The sequence below is a fragment of the Cupressus sempervirens genome, chromosome 1, assembly GCF_028749045.1.
Source record: "Cupressus sempervirens isolate cs-2001-9-10 chromosome 1, ASM2874904v1, whole genome shotgun sequence".
Classification (NCBI taxonomy): Eukaryota; Viridiplantae; Streptophyta; class Pinopsida; order Cupressales; family Cupressaceae; genus Cupressus; species Cupressus sempervirens.
In genome coordinates, this window is record NC_143118.1 from 382,540,574 (window position 1) to 382,563,575 (window position 23,002).

The 23,002-nt window shown below is 36.3% G+C and overlaps 1 protein-coding gene across 3 annotated transcripts in view; it reads right to left on the bottom strand.

Moving 5' to 3' along the window:
* Positions 1-7,981: 7,981 nt before the first annotated feature.
* Positions 7,982-23,002, bottom strand: part of EMB2816 (Small nuclear ribonucleoprotein family protein) — a 108,751-nt gene continuing 93,730 nt past the window's right edge. For all 3 annotated transcript variants that reach the window (XM_089826169.1, XM_089826178.1, XM_089826186.1), the window contains exons 5-6: positions 8,696-8,748; positions 7,982-8,358 (exon numbers count right to left, since the gene is read on the bottom strand). In XM_089826169.1, the coding sequence (XP_089682295.1) occupies positions 8,269-8,358; positions 8,696-8,748 (143 nt within the window). In that variant the 3' untranslated portion in view covers positions 7,982-8,268. The remainder of the gene's footprint in view (positions 8,359-8,695; positions 8,749-23,002) is intronic.

Sequence of the window (23,002 nt, forward strand, 5' to 3'; positions counted from 1 at the left end):
TCCATCCAAGTTTTGATAGTTGAAAAGTGTGTCATCTGGCTAATGAAAATTCAATATTTCATGTTGCTTCTTTACAACATATTCTCCTAGTTTATTTATTTCAACAAACTCTTCTTTAAAAGAATCAAAGAATATTTGAACTTTAGCAAATTCTTCAGTTGTTTTTGTCAGCCATGCATGCCCTTTTTCATTTATGACCCTATTGAATCTAAGGCATATCAAATCATCCAATTCTTGGACCCATTCTTCCTTGTCTTTCAACTTATCTATTTTCTTGAGCGCATGAGGGAAAAGCTCAAAGTTTTTATCAAGGTACTTTGAGAAATAATTGATGATTCTCTTCTGCAATGCAATTCTTTTATCATCAAAATCAAGGAGATCAATAGTCATGTCAAAGGTTTTTTCTATTTTCTCACAAGACAAACTAATGACTGAGAAACATAGAAGAGTGACATCTTGGTCCCTTTTATTCCATTTATTCACAATTGGCTTCAAAGCGATCTCATTACTTTTAAGTTCATTCCATATATTCATTAACTTGGACAATTGTTCACAAAATGTAGACCAGCCAGTCTTGTCTACCAGATACATAATTATATTTCTAATTTTGTTCTCATATTGGACATCTAGTTCCATATGTAGTGCCCATAATTTGCTCTTCTCCTTTTCAAAATCCTTGGCTGTATAAAATTGAGGTCTTTACAGAGTATCTAGTAGCTCTATGAGGGGAGTTGACTTGAAAGGTTCCATTGGAGGATAAAGAGGATAAGTGATCTTGGGTTGGCTGGATTGTCCCACTATTCTTTTCGCAAATTGCTTGTCCATTTGAGCCATTTGAGCCTCCAATTGACATATCATATTTCCTATTCCTCATATGCCTTTAGCATCTCTTCAAATCTAGCATTGAGCTTCAAGAATTTATTCTTGTCCCTTGCAACAACAACAACTCCAAATTCCACCATTTCTTTGGTCATTTGGGACACATTTTCACTATCTGGGTATGTTCAGGATATGAGGTTTCTTGCATCCTAGTTTTATCCTTTTTCTGAATAGACCATATCACTAAGGCTTGATGATCATTACTATATTTCAATCCCTTATGGGCCTGCAAAACCTCTTCTTCACTTTTGAACTAAGTGTCTTTCGCTTTTCTCAATGTCAAAAACCATGGCATTTGCAATTCCCATTCAAGTAATATGAAGATTCCTGAATCTTTTAACAACTGTCTTCCCCCTTCAGGGTTTACCTATGCAAACTCCTCCATGGAACTAGCTTTAACTTCTTCAAATTCTGAGTCCTTTTTGCCAGTTTGCTCTGCTTTAATCATTTTACAATTGGCCTCAAAATTGTCAATATTTCTTCTCCAAAAAATTGAGCAAATGCTCTTGACTTGACAAAACTCTCATCATCAATAAATTTCTTAGAGGCCTATGCTATTATAGGATCTATTTCCTTACCTCTGTAATCTCCCACAGTGAGAGCTAGTGTTGGCATAGTAGGTTCCCCAAGCACTCCTATATTTGTTGTTGTGACTACAATATCCCTCTCCCATCCCATTTGTCTCAACTGGTCTCTGAAGGATACTTCATCATCTATTCGGAGCAGGGTCTAGGTAGGGGAATATTCTTCAACCTTAGAAGATGATCCCTACTCCAATTTATGTCTCTTAGGTACAGGTGTAGTAGGTGGGTTTTTAGAGCGTGGTCTTTTGTATTGAGGAAAAAGTTGTCACTCGTCGCCACTATATACCCAGATTTCTTCTGCAATGTGTACTACCCTAGGTTCAAAATCATCTTACTTGCCAATCTCTTATCCACCTCAATGGCCTTGTCAAGGTGTGCTTGGGTTAGAACTTCCTTCTTCTCACTCAAAGTTTGCATAAAATCAACAAAATTATCCATCAACATATCTATTTTTGCACCCCAATACTTTTTATCAGCAATGGGATCATAGTCTAGCTCAAAAGAATTTATAAAATCTAGGACTTTGCTATATACTTTCCATTTCTCTTTCCTAAGTTTCCGCTCTTGTAATGAGAACTTATTCCTAACTATATCTTCTGGAAAGTACACCATGTGTTTATGAGCTTTGGCTTTAGTTCTTTCTCTGAATAAGTCATAAAATCCCTCTGAGTCTATAAAGCGAGCATGGGATTGAGCTATTTTATATTTATCTAAAAACTTCTCCAAGTGCCTCCATCCCTCTGACAAAAACAAAATTGTGCACAATAGTAACTTGGGGAAAGAAAGTACCTTTGGATTTTCTCAACAATTATCTTTCTTCCACTGATCCTATCTACCACAAGAGCTCAACAATTCCTACTTCCAAAGGCACTTGATAGGGTAGCACATGTGGTTTTCCAAGAAAACCATAAACTCTAAATGCAACAGACACTACATATGGGATGATGTCTCCCCAATTGTGACTTAGCATCAACCCTTTGGCATGATCTTTTAGTCTGATCAGTTCTAATAGAGATTGAGGTATCCTAAGGCTATCCCCTACTAATAATATTCTAAGCTTGGAGGCAAAGTACCTGTCAAATCTGACAAAGCTTGCATCAGTCACCTCCCATGTCATATCTGCACTCCACAACTGAACAAGGAGTTTTTCTTCATCTCTTTCCAATTCCAATTTCATTTGTTTAGAGAAAAAGGTAACTCCTTTGTACGAACTTATGTACATTAACATGGAGTACAAATAGAAAGGCTTATCAATTTTAGCCTTAGCAATACCCATTAACCCAATATGAATCTTTTCTACCAAGAGAGTAGCAAAATCAAAAATAGAACTCATACCATATTGAAAGGTTTGAGCAATAATGAAAACAGTAGAACTAGGGATATGGTCTTGTTCATCCATGCCAAAAATCTTGCAGACAGAGAAATACAATGCTCGTGCTCTAGGGTTGAAATATTTTTACAACAATGGTTCTGGAGTATTTGGTGTAACCAGGGGTAATGGTCCTATACTGACAAAATGTTCTTGTAGTGGTCCTCCCCTTAAATATACCCTCTGTGTATCATACCTAGCCTGGAGGTCTTCCATATCTATCTTCTCATAAACTGCATGGTTAGGGTTTAATTTGAAAACCTCTCTAATCAATTTTAGTGAAACCCTAAAAAGATTATCACTAGCATGATTCTTCACTATCCTGGTTATTGGATCATATTTCTTTGACATTATTGCAAGCAAATCATCATCAAATAAAACTCTTGGGATAATTATTTTGTCAATGTCAAATTCTCATACATTATTCAAAGGAGTATCAAGTCTTCTTTCTGCAAACCATTTACGAAAAAGGCTTAAACCCCCGACAAATACTTCAGCATCTCTCAACCATTTTTCTTTGCCATTAAAACCCTCACTAACCAATAACCTAGGGTTCTTTGGTATGAATTATTTTCCCCTAGAAAGTTCATTCATGGATTGTGGCATTTTCTCTACGAAATCATCATGCACAACTCTTTTTAAGCAATTTGTTTTCCCTTTGAACTCCCTTCATGGAGGCGTGTTAATGATTATCTTATTGTGAATATACCTTCTCAATTTCCCAAAAATCCATATACTTGATTTTCTTGTTTATCTCTTTTGAAAATTGTTATCAACAAATCGAAACCTTCATAAAAGTGTGCCTTAAACTCTGAAAATCTTTGCTTAATGAGAATTTTGCAACTTTAGTGTCCAATTATGAAAATTTAGAACCCTTATTGCAAAATCGATCCCACACGAAACAATTGTTGTCATAAAGGTTTGCACCCTTGTCCAAAGTTTTTACCTAGGGACAACCTTGTGAAACATGGAAACAACCTCCAAGCTGTGGGACTTGAACTGTGAGGTTGAGTCTCCGGAGAAAGTCGGCTTCCTTTACTATGAGGGTGCACCTAACTACTCTTGGAGAGGAAAAGGGAGAAGGGATGCATGAAAAGAAAATCTACCTATTCTAAACTAAGGGGGTGATGCACCAAAATAGAATGTTCAAACCAATCTCTGCCCGTATATGCACTATTGAACCATCATGACACCAAAAGATACACACATTCAGACTTGCTTTAATCTAACAATCACATGTAGATCAGAAAACCCAAATGAATGACACAAGGAAAGAGAGGATTCACTTATATACCATTCATAGGCCAAAAGAGATACAGTCATACAAGATTGCAAATCTCTACAATACACCAATGAGAGGCAAATAGTTCTTGCACTTTACATCAATGGCTAAAGGAGATAAGGCAGAATGCCATGTAGTTCAAAAGCAAAAGGAATTTACACATGAAATTGCATAGCAATATCAGAGAAGTCAGAGAAGAGTCGACCCCTTCAAAATCTACAAAATTTGCCTTTATAGTTCAAGCATAACTGAGATACTTACCAACCGAAATTACTCCACACCCAATGCCATTAAGCCCTTCAGAGAATAATCATGGAGATCTAAAAAAATCTTATCTGAGCACAGATCCAGATGCAATGATAACTGATCTTTGTTGGAACAGGGCCCTGAGAAGACAGAAACGGCGACATTAAACTATTCTGACCGAGTAGTTGGATAAACTGGGGAGGTAGAGTGTTTTCTCGCATTCACTGAGTTCAGCATTTATCCAAGAGTGGTTGACATTGATCATAAGGATCAAATCGCACAACAAAACTCAATTTCCCCTATTTCTAGCTCGTGAATCAACAAAGTGAGCAGGTCCACCCAACTCTTGCACCTCAGATAGACCACGTGGGCCAATCACTTCATTTCATTTTGCCACCCCGTAGAGTCTCCACGCGATTGACCATATCTTTATAACTGACTGTGCCACCTCCTCAAAACCCTGACCGCGATGTTACATAACTGTCAGCCTCTAAATGTCATTATCTAGCCGCAACATATCTCCTCGGGCCCGCAAGGACACATGTCCCTTAGGCGCTTCCCCGCAATGTTTAATCTCCGTGCACTTCCATATTGCGGGCAAGCGTTGATCGTTGATCTGCAGAAGATCAACGATTGAGAAAGATTCTCTGTATACTACGCTCGCTCTTCAAAATTATGGGCCCACGAAATACTCAGCACAACCTGGCATCCAACTCAGCAACCCGGCATCCACCCTGGTATCATTTTGCGACATACGAAATAAGCCTGGCCTCACAAGGACACGTGGCAACAAGGCGCTTGCCCACATTCCTTAAAATCCTTGCATCTTCATTTTGCGAGGAAGCGCCAGCTCTTGATTTCGTTTGAATCTACGGCAATCAAAGCTCTGCAGAACTGCATACCTAGTCAACTGGATGGGCCAATGAGATGCCCTCGTTGTACTTTGACTCACATGACAACTGCCACGGGAGATGCGCTGTCATTACCTTCTGAGAAAAGTGGGCCCATGATGTCACACCATGCCATGTGTCACAAAGGGGCATGCCCACAATGTTTAATTTCCTTGCAACCTTACCTTGCGGGCATGCGCCAACCATTGATCCTGGGAGATCTAATGGTGCTCGTAACACACGCTTTCTGAACCTGTGTAACTACCCTCTGTGATGTCACATGGATGCGTGTCGCCAGGGCGCTTGCCCGCATTGTCAGAAGGTCTGACGAAGCTCAAAATGCAGGAAAGCGGGCACTAATAGAATCGCCAACTCACTAGCCACCTTATCCACCCTGCGGCCCACAAGAGAACATGGACCCACCTGCCACGCGTTGCTAAGGGGCTTCCTCGCAATGTTTGAAGATCGCTTGCTTTGATAATGCGAGAAAGCGCCCACCGTGGATCGCCAGAGATCTAACGGCACGAAAAGTTGCAAGCCGAGGGAAATAAATTTAGGGAAGAAAAGAAAATGCCATAAGGTTTTAAATATTTAAATTTTTCGTATTTCAAGGCACTTTAAATAATATTAAAAAATAGAAGGTGACCGTTGGGTGGGGTTTGCATTCAAAGTTCAAATTTTGGCAGGAGGCAAAAATGGGTAACAATATTGATCAAAATTGATGTCCCAACAATCATATTTTATGCGTGTTGTGCAATTTGAAATTTAACCGTTGATTTTTACAAATCAGACGATTTAGCTTTAAAACCAAATGATTGTGTTACCCTTTAGTAAAACTGGCCACACGTCAACAAAGCGCTTCCCTGCTTTCCCTAAAGTTCAAACAATTTCAAATTGCGAGAAAGCGTTGATCATCGATCTTGCGATCACAAAAACCTTTGGAATTACTATATTCGTCTTTAATATTTTGGACCCACTTACACAATCACCATCCAACTCGTTAAACATGTAAGCTTCTCATCAAATCAGCATAAGACATTTGGCATGTGTCCCACCTCAGCATTAGCAGGCAACAATTTGAAAAACTGACCCCATCTGGGCACATGTCATCAAGGCACTTCCCCGCTTTCTTTAAACATCAAACATCTTCATAATGCCAGAAAGTGCTCTCTAGTGATCTTCAAACGATCGATAGTTCTGTAAGATTTATTGTTTGAGACCAATCAGCAACAGCATCCAATGAAATTGAGGTAATCTACCATGTGTTCTGACATTTTCCAACTGTTCCAACACTTTTCCATCCTAGCGGCTCATAACAAAAATGACATCATCAAATACACGTGTCACTAAAGCACTTCCCACATTTCATAAAGTTCACACATCTTCAAATTGCAGGAAAGTGCCAATCGTTGATCTTCAGACAATTTACGATGCAACGTTACATTGTTTACAATAGTTTGTCAGCCAATTCATCCAATGAAATGGCTCAAGCTTTCTAGTGCATCCTGACAACAATCTGACAACCCTGAACTGTTTTGGAAAGTCTAACTTTTACGGCTCATTAAGGAACTAACATCATCATGGGCTACTTGTCATGTGGGTGCTTCCCCACATTTGCTAAAACTCGAACACTTTCATATTGCAGTAAAGTGCTCATCATTGATCTTACTTTTATCAACAATTTGTAAAAGTAGACCATACTGCGATTAAAACACTTTCAAAGAACACTAGTGAGTCAACATGAGATTGAAACCACGGTTTAGAAACAAAGGCTATTAGCCAAAAAAAAAATTGCGAAAGTATTTTAAAAATAAGCACAAAGAAAAATAAAAAAGAATTTCTAAAGCAAAAAGTTTCCGGCATATTTTCAAAATAAACCAATACTCTCGTATTTTGAAAACTAGGGCATAAACAATAAGGGTTTCATGAAACTTAAGATTTTCATCTAGGGCTTCTAACACACCCTACCTCAAAAATCATGAATCCCCTGGGTTTTCACCATGAAATGCAACAAATTTATTAAATGTTAAAAACCAGGCCAACCGAGGGCATTGCTTCTTTAAAGATGGTGTGTTATGTACCTAATCTTATAATTTTAGAAAATATTTAACAAAAATGTTTTTTTGTGTAATCTAACCAACAGCCACTGCCCTAGAAGTCCTGCAAAGAAACATACAAAGGAGGTTTTTCCAAAAAAATTCAAAAAAAGGATTTCATTATAATGAGGTAAGTGCTTGGGTAGGAATTTTTTTTCCTTTGTTATGCCTTGATTCTGTGTAACCTGGCCCTAAGACTTATGACCTGGGCTCTCACATTCTCTGTGTTCCTCGTCTTTTTTATGTTTTTTAGGCGTCCTTGGTTTGTCTGCTGCTTTAGGATTTATCATGTCTGACTAATAAAAAAGTTCTCCTTTATAGCGTTTTCCATTCAATGCAATTATAAATTTCTTGTAGAATTTCAACCCCAGCAAACAACTCTTGGTAAGAGTATTATTTGACCCCATCATCAGACAATACTACTACAAAATTGAAGTCTGTTTGCCACACTGTTTCAGGCACGTAATAAATTTTAAAAAAGTTATAACTACAATAGGCCCACACGAAAATTCTACATTGGTAAAAGCTTATTGAAGTGTTTGATGTAATATTAGAAATCGACTTCATCTCAGATTAGTTCCTGGCATTGTACTAGTGAAATTTTCCTCAAAAACAAACCATCAACTACAAAGATATATCTTCTAAGTTCAGAAGTACCAATTCATATGAATAAAGTTTTGCAAACAATGCTTAGAGGTAAATTGTAGTCATATGTATTGTCCGCTTTGCTGGGGAAAAGCTTTCCAATCCATAGATGTTGCCTTTCAATCCGTTGGAACAGTACATCCACAAAATGGTTGCCAAGTTTGCCATTGCATAGCATTTTGAAAACAAAAATGTTTTGCCTTGTAGAAAAATGCAAGGAATAAAAGTTTCTATTTGCCATATTTATCAAGATATATATATATATATGTTCATTCAATTAAACAGCATCAGTCTGAACAAATGGATTTGCAATCTCATCAGTTCCATCTGTTGGTGCAACAAGCATAACAGCAGTCCCTCTACAAACCTGTCAAAATATTAAAAAGATGGTGCAATAATGTAAGCATGTAGTGCATCTAGAAAGAGAGCAATAAAGCTTTTGTAAATAAGATTAATAAATGTCACCAGAATGTTTCATAATTTCCTTCTAAACAAACACCATTCTACAAAATGAAACAACTCTCTAATATCCAATCACTTTTTAACTTTGACTAAACAGAAAAAAATCTAAAATTAAATGAGGCTTATACCTAAAGCCAGGTTACAAGATGCCTGGGAAAAATTTAACTGCTTCTTTATCTATATTTTTATTGCTAGTTTATGCTGGAACTATACTTGCTTGAGAGATCAAAGAAAGAACTTACAATAAGACCAAGGGGCCTCGTCTGATCGGTAGTCTTGAGAGGATCATCTTGATCTGCAGTACCATGATAGAATTAGCTATATCACCCCTACATCTCTTGAATCACCAACAAATCAATATGATGTATGCTGCACTAATGGTAACAACGAGTCATCTGAAAGCATGAAATGCTGCCAACTGAGAATATCCACCAGTGTAACAATGAGATCAACTTTGTGGCACCCTTGGAGTAATTTAAAAACACAACATTGTGGGGAAAAGGATAGAAAAAGAAAATATGCAATCAGGAAAGGAAAAAATAAAATTAAGGAAGTAAAGAAACTAGTTTCCAAGTCAGCCTTACATTTTCGATTAAACTACAGAGAAGGGATTCGAACAGTTTCAAATTTAACTGACTACACATCAGCACCAAATCATGGGAGTTAGCTCAAATTTATGTGTCTTGTTTATTTTCTGATAAACCAAGGTTTCATTGGTAAAGATAATACTTGTTGATCAGCTATCATGCAGTTGAGGTATTTAGCAGAATGCAAGACTTGGGAAAGGCCACATTTCTCTAACAAGAACCAAGTCAATCTTGCAAGGAACTCCCAACTCAAACAATCAGTTTGTGTGGCCATAATATCGAAAAGATACTTCGATGCACAGGGATGCATCCCCTGCCCTTATGGAGGCATACCCATACCAGGGATATTCCAAGGAGACAGAAATGCTGCAGAAACATTGTCCCACCCATAGATTAAAATGTCTCCGAGAAGTGGCAGATATCTCTGCTTCGCGCAAAAAGTTTTGCAAAATGAGAAAACTTAAGGTTTTCTCGTGAGAAACTCAATCCGAGAAGAAATTAAACTCTTGCTGATAAGTTGGCCACTTCCTGTGATAAGTCACGGGCTTCTCAACATAACTACTACTCACAGGCGGCACCAATAAAACTGGAAGGCCCAGCAACCTGCCCATTCATTGTTTATTTTGCAAGTTTGAGTGTTTGGAGGAGAGGAGAAGAGTTTTGGTAGAGAGAAACAGTCTTTGGCAGCCTTGTAGATCGATTGCAAGTGGATTTGAAGTGGATTCAAAGCAAATTTGAAAGATTTTTCAAGCAAATCTGGGTTCACAAATATGTTTTCTATATTCTTTTTCTTTTTAGTGGGAAGAGGAAGGAGGAAGATGTAGATTAGTTTCATATTGTGCTTGACATTTGTATTTCCTTATCTTTTTTCAAATTCAAATTGCTATATTTAGTTTGCCTCAAAGTTTAGAGTCACTATCAACATTCCACATGAGGATACAATTTTGTTACATATTGCATTTATATATATCTAGATCAGCTTCATTGGTTTGTTTACTCATTTACTGACTCATTAGATGCATCTCCTTATTGAATTTTGCAAAAAAAAGCATTTCCAATTAAATTTAAGTCATTTTTAAAATTCCCGATATTTTCCTCAGAAGTTGCCAATTCATCTCCAATGTTTGTTGAGAACTTTTTTCTTCGCCTCACCAATAAGTGGTAGAGAATGAGATTTTGGACTATGTTCCCACCATCCCTTGTCCATTACATATTGGCAGGATATCTGTGAGTGACTTCAGATCTCTAGGAGTTATAATGCAGATTCTGGTTTTAGAACATTTATAAATTTTCTAGCCTAGTCAAATTTCAGTAATCATCTCATTTTTAACACTTATTTATACAAGGTTCAGAATATGTATGGTGATAAAACACACGATGAACTCCAAACTCAAAAAACATGACATGGTCTGTTTCTCAAGAAAAGTCGGTATCGCATTGAGAAGGCACATAAGAGCCACGGAAAGATTATCTCACTCCAAAACACCTACATTAATGCTTCAAAAATTTCCAACTCTCAGATGACTGATACTATGAGGGACCAAACATTTTCTAATTGCGAAAGGAAATAATAAATTCCAAAATATTATTGGCTAAGGCTATTTAAAGACTTTCCCCAACCTCAAATCCTATTAGCAGGACCCTATTCATGAATATGTCAATTTATTGGGAGCACTTAATTATGACACACAACGAATTAGAATTAACTTGGAAATTGAGACCCCAATGCATTTTACACATGAATTTAATTGTTTTGGAGGGCTTGTGGAGCTTGGTTAAATGCAATAAAAAACATGAAAAATGTCATCAACCTGGAAGGTCTGTGTGGTTTCAAAGAAGAGCATGTGCTACATGGCAGGGGCTCTGCCCCTCAACTTTGAGTTTTCCCTATATCACAATAGAGAGTGTATGACGGGTACTACCCCCAGACCCTGAGAAGCTCTGCCCTGCAACTCTACTAGGGGTTGCCAACTCAAGACACCAAGTCTAGCTTTAAAATGCCAAAAAAATTTAAAAACAATATATGGCAATGTTGGATGGAAAAGCAATATCTTTTAACGCATACAAAAACAACCACATTCTTTGGGCATTTTTTTGTAATTCTTATATTATACACACCCTATTAGCTTAATTCTCTACATCCCAATTGGCACCATCTTGGAAGATTGGTGGAACATACAAAAGATATTATTTGTACTTCCGTGCCACCAATGCACACAAATATAAGCTTACACTATTGCATTTAGTGTTGCCATTAGTGTCAAGGCAATTGTTTACTTACTGTCATTCAAGGCATTTGAGAACAACCTAGGATGGATTCTAATATCATGTATAACTCACTTAATGTTATCACTATGTACCACTATCATTGTCTCCAATATGTCTAATTTGTGTCACAAGGTTTGCTGAATTTTCCACTTCAGGTTCGAAATTCGGCGAACCCAAAATGAAAATCGTTCATAAAAGTTGCCATAAATTCATATGGCAGTAAAGTAGTTGTCGTTATTGGAAAAGAATGTTATATTTTCTCATTTTTAGGGTTTTCGGCAAAAAAAGGGGTCCCTCGTTCACTGAAATGGCATTAGTTGATTGAATGTCACTAATAGACGGCTAGGGCACATCCATTGCATCTATTCATCTGCCACATTCTGGTAGTTGCGGCCATTGATTGCTCAATCGTGGTTGTGAGTCGTGGTTGTTGGTGGGGTTGCATTACATTCATTCGTCATGGTATTGGTTGTTGTCTGTGGTTGCTCTTTGTTCTACGTTTGTAACTATTGTTTGTGTTTCCAGACAGCTACTCTTCAACAGTTCAACCTACTCATGGCTCTATTCATCTCTATGTGGCTTTGTTTGTCTCTCTCCATAGTATATCGACACAGCACCAAGTACGTCTACTCTAGCTCATGGCATGTGTATTTGTATGCTTGAATAGATTAAAATTTGAACGAACAACATTTTTTTAAGGTTTAAAGAGCTTATATAAATTTATTTGCATGCTTAGTTTATATGAGTATATAGAAATATGATAAAATTTATTTAAAGATTTAAGTTTATTTGTAAATCAATCGTATCAGTATGTTACTTGTTTTTTTGATCGATAATAGGCAGTTGCCAATATTTTACTAATTTTACAATTTACACTATTATTTTTCTCCGTTCAAAGTGCAAACACTAGGGGAAAAGAGCGAGGAAGAAAAACCCTAGTCTAGCCTGGGACGCAAGTGTCCTAACTAAAAGTAAATACAGTTCCCTCTTGTTGTTATGAGAGGGCTTCGAGAAGGCATTCCTTCCCTAACATATTCAAAAGTTTATTACGTCATATCTTTATATCTTTATCTCTTAATCTCACCAGAGGACTTTTAGAAACGCATATCTTCCCTTACATTAACTCATTGGTTACATTTGAAATACAACCATTGTCCCTACATTATGAGGACTTTGGGAAGGTACTTCCTCTCTTATAGTAGAATCTGCTTTAATTTTCATAGTGTTATTACTGCTCTGATCTACTTTTAATGTTGATTTTCTTATCCCTGCATACTTCCTTTTGGCTAAGATCTTTGTTAGTTCAAACAGTTTGAAAAGGTAAAGAAGCAATAAATAGAACTAATTTTAATAAATTGAAGAGAGTAAATAATGTCTGATCTTAACCTTTTTAGCCATACATAACATTTTGATAGTTCTCCTAGTTTCCTAGACAATCTGGTCTGGATAATTTGTTCAAGTAGACACCGGGCTGTCTTTTAAAAATGGAGGATGATAAAACATTTAGTGTAAGTGATGTTAGATTGTAATCAACGCTAATGTGACAAGGAGCATGATATAGGAATGAGGATAGATTACTAATTACATAGGTCATATGTTATCAAGACATTCAAGCTCTGATCCTAGCTGCAAGGTTAGGATTATACTTGAAAAACCATTAAGAGCGTTTTAACTAAAATATGTGAATGTAAATGCATAACCCAAAATTAAAATCATCTTTCTGAATCAAGAATAAAAAGAGAAGCCACCTACTAAATAGAGGATAACCAGTATAACCAAACAGACAAAACATGAGATCATCCAGACCAAAAGTGGAGGGAAAACCAGGGCAGAGAGAAAATAGGGGACCAAAACAGAGTGATCACCTTAAGAGAGGAAAGAAACTATCTAAAAGCCAAGAATGGCTGACCGAAGGAAGATAAATGTAAACAAAACGTCAACCAACATATTTAAAAAGATAGCCATATAGATGGAAGGAGGAAACTAAACCTAAGTGAACTTGACCTGCAGCAAAATATCGATGCCAAACATTAAATCATTATATCTTTCAGCCTATATTGACCATATTAAATATTGCATCCAATGTTTACAATATTAAAATGTTGCAGGAGCTTTAACTGAATCTCAGAAACACCAGTAAACCATGATACTTTTGTAAACAATTTTAACTATAAACACAGGACTTTATATCTTATAAAGATTTTAATTACAATGTATTCTGAGTACTTCGTTTCCAAAATGTGGTGGAATGTCAACCAGTCGCTTAAATTACTGAGCTGTTCATAGTTTAAACAAAATTTAACCACTGGCTATGCAGCTACTGATTATAAGTTTTCAAACATGTGATATAATATTTCCCATCCTAAATATACCACATTAAAGCCGGTCAGACAAAATGGCTAGCTAGACTAATTGGACATAGACATAATCTAGTCTGGAATTAGCATCAGCGTATTATCAGAATCTCTGCATCAAAGTCATCAGATACTCGAGAATTTGTCATGATATCTTTGCCTTTGCACTCTTAGGATGTTTTGCTGTCTTCATTTTGCTTGATCTAGACAGATTGGACAAAATAAATTTGCAATTTCCTTTAAATCCAGAGTAGATGAGATGTTATGTATGTAAGATTTGAGGTACTCCTCAAGCCAGACTGTGTTTACTCCCTGATTAAATTGAACCAACACATGAGAAACTGGATATTCTGCTCCATACCTGGACATACTTGATCATAGAGTGCCAGATCCTGGATCGACAGAATGGGCCGCCTGATTGTTTGGGCATTCCAGAGGCTACCTACAGGGGCTTCCACATGAGATTCAAGGGATGGTATCTCCAACCTTCGATTAATGCTGAACACTGCATTCTGGAGACCTTTCAACCACATTTTTTCAAAGATAGCTTAAACCAGATAGGTGGTGTCCCACTGATTAATCTTTGCCCGGACGAGACAAGCAATGAAAGTACCTATGGCATTGCTATTCGACCTCCAAGTGTGACTGTAACAGAAATGTCTCTCACCTAACACCCTGGTTACTGCCAGCCTTGCCATGTCATCAATATTATTCAGAATTTTATTCCATTGTTCTGGTTTGATGGGGCCTAAAAAAAGCCATTGTCCTGACTTTGGCAGAGTGATATAGGACTACAGCAGTATCTATTTTCAAATCGTGGGAAGAAACAGGCATAGGGTGCTCTAGACTATATAGAGAAGGAATGCCTAGAAGCAGCTAGAAAGGCCAAGAAGGCAAAGCCAGAAGGTTCTCTGTTGAGCCTTAGAAATGATGACGAATTTTGTCATCATTAAGATGGTGGGATAACATCTGGCACGAGGCGAGGAGTTAAAAGAGGTGATTTGTGAATACCAACCATGATTGGGATAGAAAGAAAAAATATGGAAATCAGAACAAAGATTTCTATTAAAACTGATGCTTATTATGTAATGATGAGAGGATAAAGACCCATCTAATATGAACTATTAAATGTGGGGTGATTAAAAGACTAGAGTAGGCTAAGAGAAGTAATGATGTCTTAATGTAGGTTTGAGATTTTATCGTGTAGACAAGAATACCAGAATTGACATGCTATTAATAGGCAACTTTATTCTAATGAATGTCTGCTCATGTTAACTACCCCTAGTTTGTAAATCGTGATTAACCACTTATCCAAATATAATATTTTTTACCTATAATCTGAACATCTTATTTATATGGTACTATGAAGAGCCTATTCCATCTTCCTAGAAGAGATATGATTATTATATTGTTTATGAACCTTATTTTGTCTAAAGTTTATATAAATGATATATTACTATTAAGGGGTGGTGAGGATGAATGAATGTAGGGAGCTATATTTTAATTCTATACTATTCTGAAGATTAAGGCTATTGTTTAATGATTATCCTATTGAATATGCCATCAGCACTTTTGTTAGCTAATTTGTTAAGAAAACTATTCCCCTCCCTAAAATGTGTTTGAACTCAATCTTTGTGAATGCGTTTAGAAGATGTAGACTTCATTCAAGAAGTGAATTCAATTTCCAATTAGGGATACTAACTGTTCTAATTGCTTTTATGATTATTTGAGAATCACCTTCCACTATAAGTTGTTGAATGCCAAGATCCTTACTTAGTTGAAGTCGATAAGGCTGTTATTTCTGCCATATTGTTAGTAGTATTTTCTAGGAGTTTAATTAGTTTAGCTATGGCTTGACCCTTGCAGTTGTGGATTACACATCCAATACCAGCTGCCCCAAGGTTACCTCTTGAAGCTACATCGAACTTCATTTTGTACCAACCTTCTCTGGGGTTTCCCATTTGCATTTGAGTGTTTCTTCCTTGCTACAGTTTCCTTCTTTGCCACATTAAGGAGGAAAAATCAGGCCCAACCAATTAACATTTTGTTTATTTACAGTTTATTTATTATTAACTAATTTATTATTATATTACTTTATAGATAGAATTAAATATTAATATTTTTATGTTTACTTTTTATTAATTAATTTATTATTATATTACTTCATTTTTATTTTTTTATTCTATTTATAAAAGGAAAAAACATGAAAAATTAGTATACTAAGTTTTATTTTATGTTTTAAAAAATAAAGTTTAATGCTTTTATTTTGTTTCTAAAGTTTATTGCTTTTAAAAAAATAAAATATCTTTACTTTGTATCTAGTTAATGTAAATAGAATTTGGTATTTAATCATTTTGCATTATAGAGTTTAAAATAATTATTTTCTAGATTTTGTTTTATGGGAAGTTTAACAAGGGCAAGAGACCACTCGGTGTTGCTAGGGGTGCAGGAGGTGTTAAAGCATATCCAAAAGTGACAGAAGAAATGAGACCTAATATAGAGAGACAACTAGCCCTTTTGGATGCAGAAAAGTACAAAATGACACAGAAAAAGCAAAGAAATGAAGAGGATGAGTCTAGATTCATATCTATGATGTCTTCTTCTAGTTTACCCAAGCCAACAGGTGCATCAAAACAAAGTGGAACATTACACAGCTTTTGGAAATTAGTAGAGAAACAACAGGTGGATGACGCATTGGTTGACTATTTTTATACAAGTGTCATTCTATTTGATACAGCAAGAAATCCTCATTTCTGTAATGCACTCTAGAATGTTAAAGAGTTCGGCAAAGGGCACACACCTCCATCTTTAGAGGCTTTTAGGACAACTCTTTAGAGAGGTCCAAAGAGTGACTGGAAAAATTAGTAGAGATCAAAGCCTCTCGAAAGGCAATAGATTGCACTATATTGAGTGATGGATGGTCAGATATATGCCTGAGGCGATTGATTAATATTTTAGTGACTTCATGTTCTTGAAAGTAATTGCCACAATGAACCAAAACAAAAATTCTTAGTATATTTTTCAAATATTAGAGGAAGCCGTTCTTGAAGTAGGGATGGAAAATGTAGTTCAAAGTAACTAATAGTGCAGAAAATTGTGTGGGAGCTAAGAAGCTGATTGTAAAGAAGCACCCAGAAATTTATTGCAGCCCATGTGCAGCTCGTTGTCTAAATTTGTTGCTCCATGACTTGGCCAAGTTCCCATGGATACATGAAGCAATTCATAGAAGGAGAGAAGTTGCAAATTTCATTAGAAGTTATCATCTTACATTCAGTCTTTACAGACAACATGCGTATAGAGAGTTGTTGAGGCCTTATGACACAAGGCTGGCCTCATTTTTTATCACTTTGAGAAGAGTAGTTGAAGAGAAAGCAGCTTTGAGATTCGTGATTTGTTCTAAAATTCTAGAAGTGCTAAGGAGAAGACGATAGAGAAAATCAATTTAAACAAAAACTTTTGGGCAAGTGGAGCAAATGTTTTGAATATATGTAGGTCAATTGTTGATGTTCTCCATATGGTGGATGACGATGCTCCTTGTCTTGGCATGCTTTATGAAAGCATGGACCGCTGTAAAGAGAACATTTTAGAGAGCACTAAAAAATGTAGAAACAGAGTACATGGGGATATGGGAGGCAGTTGATTCCAGATGGAAAATGATGCACACACCTTTACATGCAGCAGCTTCCTATTTGGAGCCTAAGTTATTTCATATGGATAGACAAGCTGATTGTGAAGTTATGGCAGGGGCTTTCTGAAGCCATTAGCAAGCATGAGAAAGATCAAGACACTGCAGTTCTAATCGGAGACTAGTGCTGGAAATAAAGGAAAGCAAAAGAGATTTTGGGAATAGAAGTGCAATATGATTTGACATGAGCTGAGGTAATTGGCTATAGACAGTGGTTTAGCTATGGAGCACAAAATCCTGAGCTACAACCCTTTTTCGTTGCAGTATAGAGTCAGGGAGCAAGTTCATCAACTTGTGAGAGGAATTGGAATTGCTTTGACCTCATCCATTCCAAAAAAAGGAGCAAGTTGCTATCCAGAAAGTTGGGAGATCTTGTCTATCTTTGCGGCAATTTGAAATTGCTCATAAACAAATCAGAAAATGACTCCACATCTTCTTCACAACAAGGAATTTTAGAAGACATAGCAACTAGAGTTGTAGAGGAGCCCGACTTCTTGGATGAAGAACTAAGTAGTGATATTGAATGATGATTCTACAGAAAATCAGCCAAGTGTTCTTGATTACTTTAGAGTTTTTTTGAAATTGTATAGTCTTGACTTTTGAATGTAACTTTTTGACTAAAAACTAAATTCCTCGAGGACATGTCCCTGAGGAAAAAAAACCCATGATCCCATCCCTGTCTCGTACTAGGGATGTGGGGGCAGATTTTTGGCATCCCCTCGAAATACCCTTTCCGTTCAAGGGGACATTTCTTTTTTGCATAAAGAGCAATTTTAGAAACGAGGGGGGGGCAGGATTGAATACTGAGAACGGTCAAGGGATAACCTGGCCATCCCTAATACCCAATCCCGTCCCCCATTTCACAGGTAAAAAAACAAGTCCGCATGAAGGAAAAAGCCACATTATTGAATTTTTTTGTTCTGGACAAGCCTATGTGGTTTGAAATATGAAATAAAAAGTCCTAACCATATTTTGGCTGTTAAATGGGCTAAGTCTCTTCCATTTCTTCATTTTATTCATTCAAGAGTCAAGACAAGAAGAAGAAGAAGAAGAAGAAGAAAGAAGAGCAGCAACAAAGCCTTCATTTTTTAGTTGCAAACTTGCAAGAGGTTGGTTTGTGTAATGTCCCCATTTTTCCCAGCATTAGAGTTTCAGGGACTAGCCTATTATTGTGATCTTCGTAAGCTAATTATTGTGGTTAGAGGGTCTTCTATGGTAGTGGCTTGGCTTGGGAGCGTCTTATCTTCTCCACATTTCAGTAACCTACAGGTTGGTCTTCATTTGGCTCAGATCGGACTTTGTTTGGGCTTAGTTTTGTGTACTTACTATTTGTGGTAAGTTAGTGTTGATCGAGATGGACCTTTTTTATTTCTGGAAAGTGCATTTGGTCACATGGAAAAATAATAGGTATGACTCCTATTTCAAACGATATATTTAAATGATGAATATTTTGAGAGTTATTATTTTTTCGTGGCCAAATTAATATTAATTATTAAATGGCCTATTATAAAGTTATAATTTAACTTTATAATTTCACTTAAGTTGAGAGTTGAGTTATCATTGGAAAATGTCATTTATTAATTAGTGAAGCCAAGTCAAGTGAGAGAATCTAAAGGAAGCTTCTAATTAATGTTGTGTGGTGAAGCTTCTTGAGTGAAGTTACATTTTGGCAACAAAAGGGAATTTGGAAGTTATAAATACAAGCCCATTTGTTGAGAAAAGCACGCTTGGATATTTATTTTCTTTTGTTGCCTTTGTGGCTTTTTTCTAAAGATCTGATTTTCATTCCCTTGCTGAGGTATAAGGGTTTCGAAGCTGGAATTTGACTTTAATCCACAGCTGAGGTATTGTGGATTAAAGTTCTGAAAATTATTATTAATATCTCTTGCTGTATATACTATGGTTGGGAGACACTATTTATTGCTTGATATTTCCTAAGAGGGTTTTGAATCTCTGAGTTCTGCATTTCATCTGCTGCTGAGATATAGCAGATTGGAGTTTGACTTTGATTTGCATTGGATTGAGCTTCCTTCCTCTTGTATTATAAATCACCAGTGCTGAGATTTTGTGGCAGATGTAATACTGTGGGTTGGTGAAGCTGAATTCAATTTGTGTTGGGTGATTAAATCTATATGCATTTGAGATCTCTTTATCTATGATTTTGTTGTTGTTGTGAGGTGGCTATTGGCTGAAGAAATTACTGATTTAAGTGCCGTTTCTAATAATTCAGAGACTAGACTGATTTGGCATTGGACACCAGATTAATACTGTTGTTTGGCAGCCCAAGTAATCAACAATCTAGGCATCTTTGAAATTTGCAAACATAATTACAGACCTACATTCAAAATTGTTGAGGTTTGCATTCTTGTTTTTGGGGTTTGGCATTTTCACATTTGCTGCTCATTTAATAGTGGTCTAAATATTATCTGCAATTGGTATGTGTAGTGAACATCAGTTCCAAGCAATTCATGTTGAAATTCTGATTTCATTATTAGTTTGAAGAATATATTTGCAATAAATGTCAAAACTAGTGTTCATTCAGACTTTCAGAATTTTAGTGTTCATTTGACCTAGCAAACAATTCGCAAAATATTTCCTTTAAATCTGAACTAGTTTGGCAATCATTATTGTTATTGAGAAATTGCCTTTATCTTTGAATTATTTGGAATTGGGGAAAATGGTGTACCAATAGCATTTAGAATTCATACTAGTGCTATTAAGTTGTTTGTCAAGCATTTGACAAAATGTCAAACTTCTGATTAATGAGGAAATTGATGTTTGTTTGAGCTATAACCTGCTAGGGGTTATTACAATGGTATCAGAGCTAGTTCCTTCCAGCTTGCAGGAATTGGACTCGGTTATTATTTTGGTCGGTGCTTACTTCTAAGATTGTCAGATTATTTTAGTGATTGGTATAGTGACATGGATGGTGACAAGAGATTCATTCCAAGTAGATATTATACTAGCAGAGGACGTACTTCTCTACCTAGGGGTGGAGAATCTGAGATACAGGGTATTGTAAAACAGTCAGATGATGCAGTTGTTGGCATGAGTCCCCAGGATTATGCATTCGATGGTGATATGATGATAGTGGTAGTAGAAGCATGCGATGATACAGTCATATCGGCGTTGGCGGCTACATTTGCGCCGATTGAGCCATCTATGGACGAATTTAGCAATATGCATGCAGTTGTTGATGTGTTTTCTAATGATGGCGCACATGATGATTATGAGTTTTCATCAATAACAAATTCAGTTTAGTTTTATGTTGCGGCAGTTAGTATTGTTCCTATGTTCGCATATTTTGATGTGGCTACACCTATTGTTGATACAGTTGGCATGAGTGCATATGGTTCGCCTGTAGATACATCTTTTTCAATGATTATTAGTGATGATCACGATTCCCATCCAATATATATTGTGTGGGTGGATACAGGGAAGAAGAGGATGCTTAGATCTTCTATGGAGTTGCCTTTTGTTGACATTCTGACTTATACGTCATTTGTACAAGTTTTGGGTGTGAGGCTGCAAGCAGGACGTGTGGTTGGTCTTGATGATGTTGGTTTGCAATCAGTTTAGTATCTACAGAAATGTCACACACTTCTTCATTTGGGATCCAGATGGAGGTTGGAGTTCACTGCATTGCCAAATTGCTTGAGGACAAGCAATCTAGGGGAGGGAGGACTGTAATATCCCCATTTTTCCCAATATTGGAGTTTCAAGGATTAGCCTATTATTATGATTCTCGTAGGCTAATTATTGTGGATAGAAGGTCTTTTGTGGCAAACGCTTGGCTTGGGAGGGTCTTATTTTCTCCACATTTCAGTAACCTACAAGTTGGTCTTCATTTGGCTCAAATCGAAATTCGTTTGGGCTTAGTTTGTGTACTTACTATTTGTGGTAAGTTGGTGTTGATCGAGATGGACCCTTTCTATTTTTGGAAAGTGCATTTGGTCACATGTAGAAATAATAGGTATGACTCCTATTTCAGGCGGCATATTTAAATGATGAGTATTTCGGGAGTTATTATTTTTTAGTGAACAAATTATTATTAATTATTAAATGACTTATTATAAAGTTATAATTTAACTTAATAATTTCACTTAAGTTGAGAGTTATCATTGAAAAGTGTCATTTATTAATTTAAGCCAAGTCAAGTGAAAGAATCTAAAGGAAGCTTCTAATTAATGTTGTGTGGTGAAGCTTCTTGAGTGAAGTTACATTTTGGCAACAAAAGAGAATTTGGAGGTTATAAATACAAGCCAATTTGTTGAGAAAAGCACGCTTGGATATTTATTTGCTTTTGTTGCCTTTGTGACTTTTTCTGAAGTTCTGATTTTCATTCCCTTACTGAGGTATAAGGGTTTTGAAGCTGGAATTTGCCTTTAATAATCCATAGCAGAGGTATTGTGGATTAAAGTTCTGAAAATTATTATTAATATCTCTTGATGTATATACTGTGGTTGGGAGACATTGTTTATTGCTTGATATTTCCTAAGAGGGTTTTGAATCTCTAAGTTCTGCATTTCATTTGCTGCTGAGGTATAGCAGATTGGAGTTTGACTTTGATTTGCATTGGATTGAGCTTTCTTCCTCTTGTGTCATAAATCACCGGTGTTGAGAGTTTGTGGCAGATGTAATAGTGTGGATTGGTCAAGCTGAATTCAATTGTGCTGGGTGATTGAATGTATATGCATTTGACATCTCTTTATCTATGATTTTGTTGTTGCTTTGAGGTGGTTATTGGCTGAAAAAATTACTGATTGAAGTGTCGGTTCTGATAATTTAGAGACTGGACTGGTTTGGCATTGGACACCAGATTAATACTGCTGTTTAGCAGCCCAAGTAATCAACAATCTGGGCATCTTTGAAATCTGAAAACATAATTACAGACCTACGTTCAAAATTGTTGAGGTCTGCATTCTTGTTTTTGGGGTTCGACATTTTCAGATTTGCTGCTCATTTAATAGTGGTCTAAATATCTGCAATTGGTATGTGTAATGAACATCGGTTCGAAGCAATTCATGTTGAAATTCTGATTTCATAATTAGTTTAAAGAATATATTTGCAATAAATATCAGAACTAGTGTTCATTCAGAATTTCAGAATTTTAGTGTTCATTTGACCTAGCAAACAATTTGCAAAATATTTCCTTTAAACCTGAACTAGTTGGCAATTAGTATTGTTATTTAGAAATTGTCTTTATCTTTAAATTATTTGGAATTGGGGAAAATGGTGTACCAATAGCATTTAGAATTCATATCAGTGCTATTAAGTTGCTTGCCAAGCGTTCAACAAAATGTCAAACTTCTGATTAATGAGGAAATTGATGTTTGTTTCAGCTATAACCAGCTGGGGGTTATTACAGTTTAGCATAAAATCTTCTTCATTCCAGGTATGCCTTTCTTAGTATGGCCATTTCTTTGCATTTTCATTTTTGTTTCACATTTGTTTTGCATTGTGCAACATAGAAAGAGGGCATTTTGAGTGGAGTTTTTTTTTTAACTTGCAATAGTGTTATACATTTCACAATGATGAGCAGCAGTAGTGGGAGTGATGGAAGTGCTAGTAGTAATAATGTTGAAGTAGAAAGTCAAACAACTCAACCCCAAAGGAAAAAAACATAATACTAGGGCAGCCATAGGGGGCTCTTCA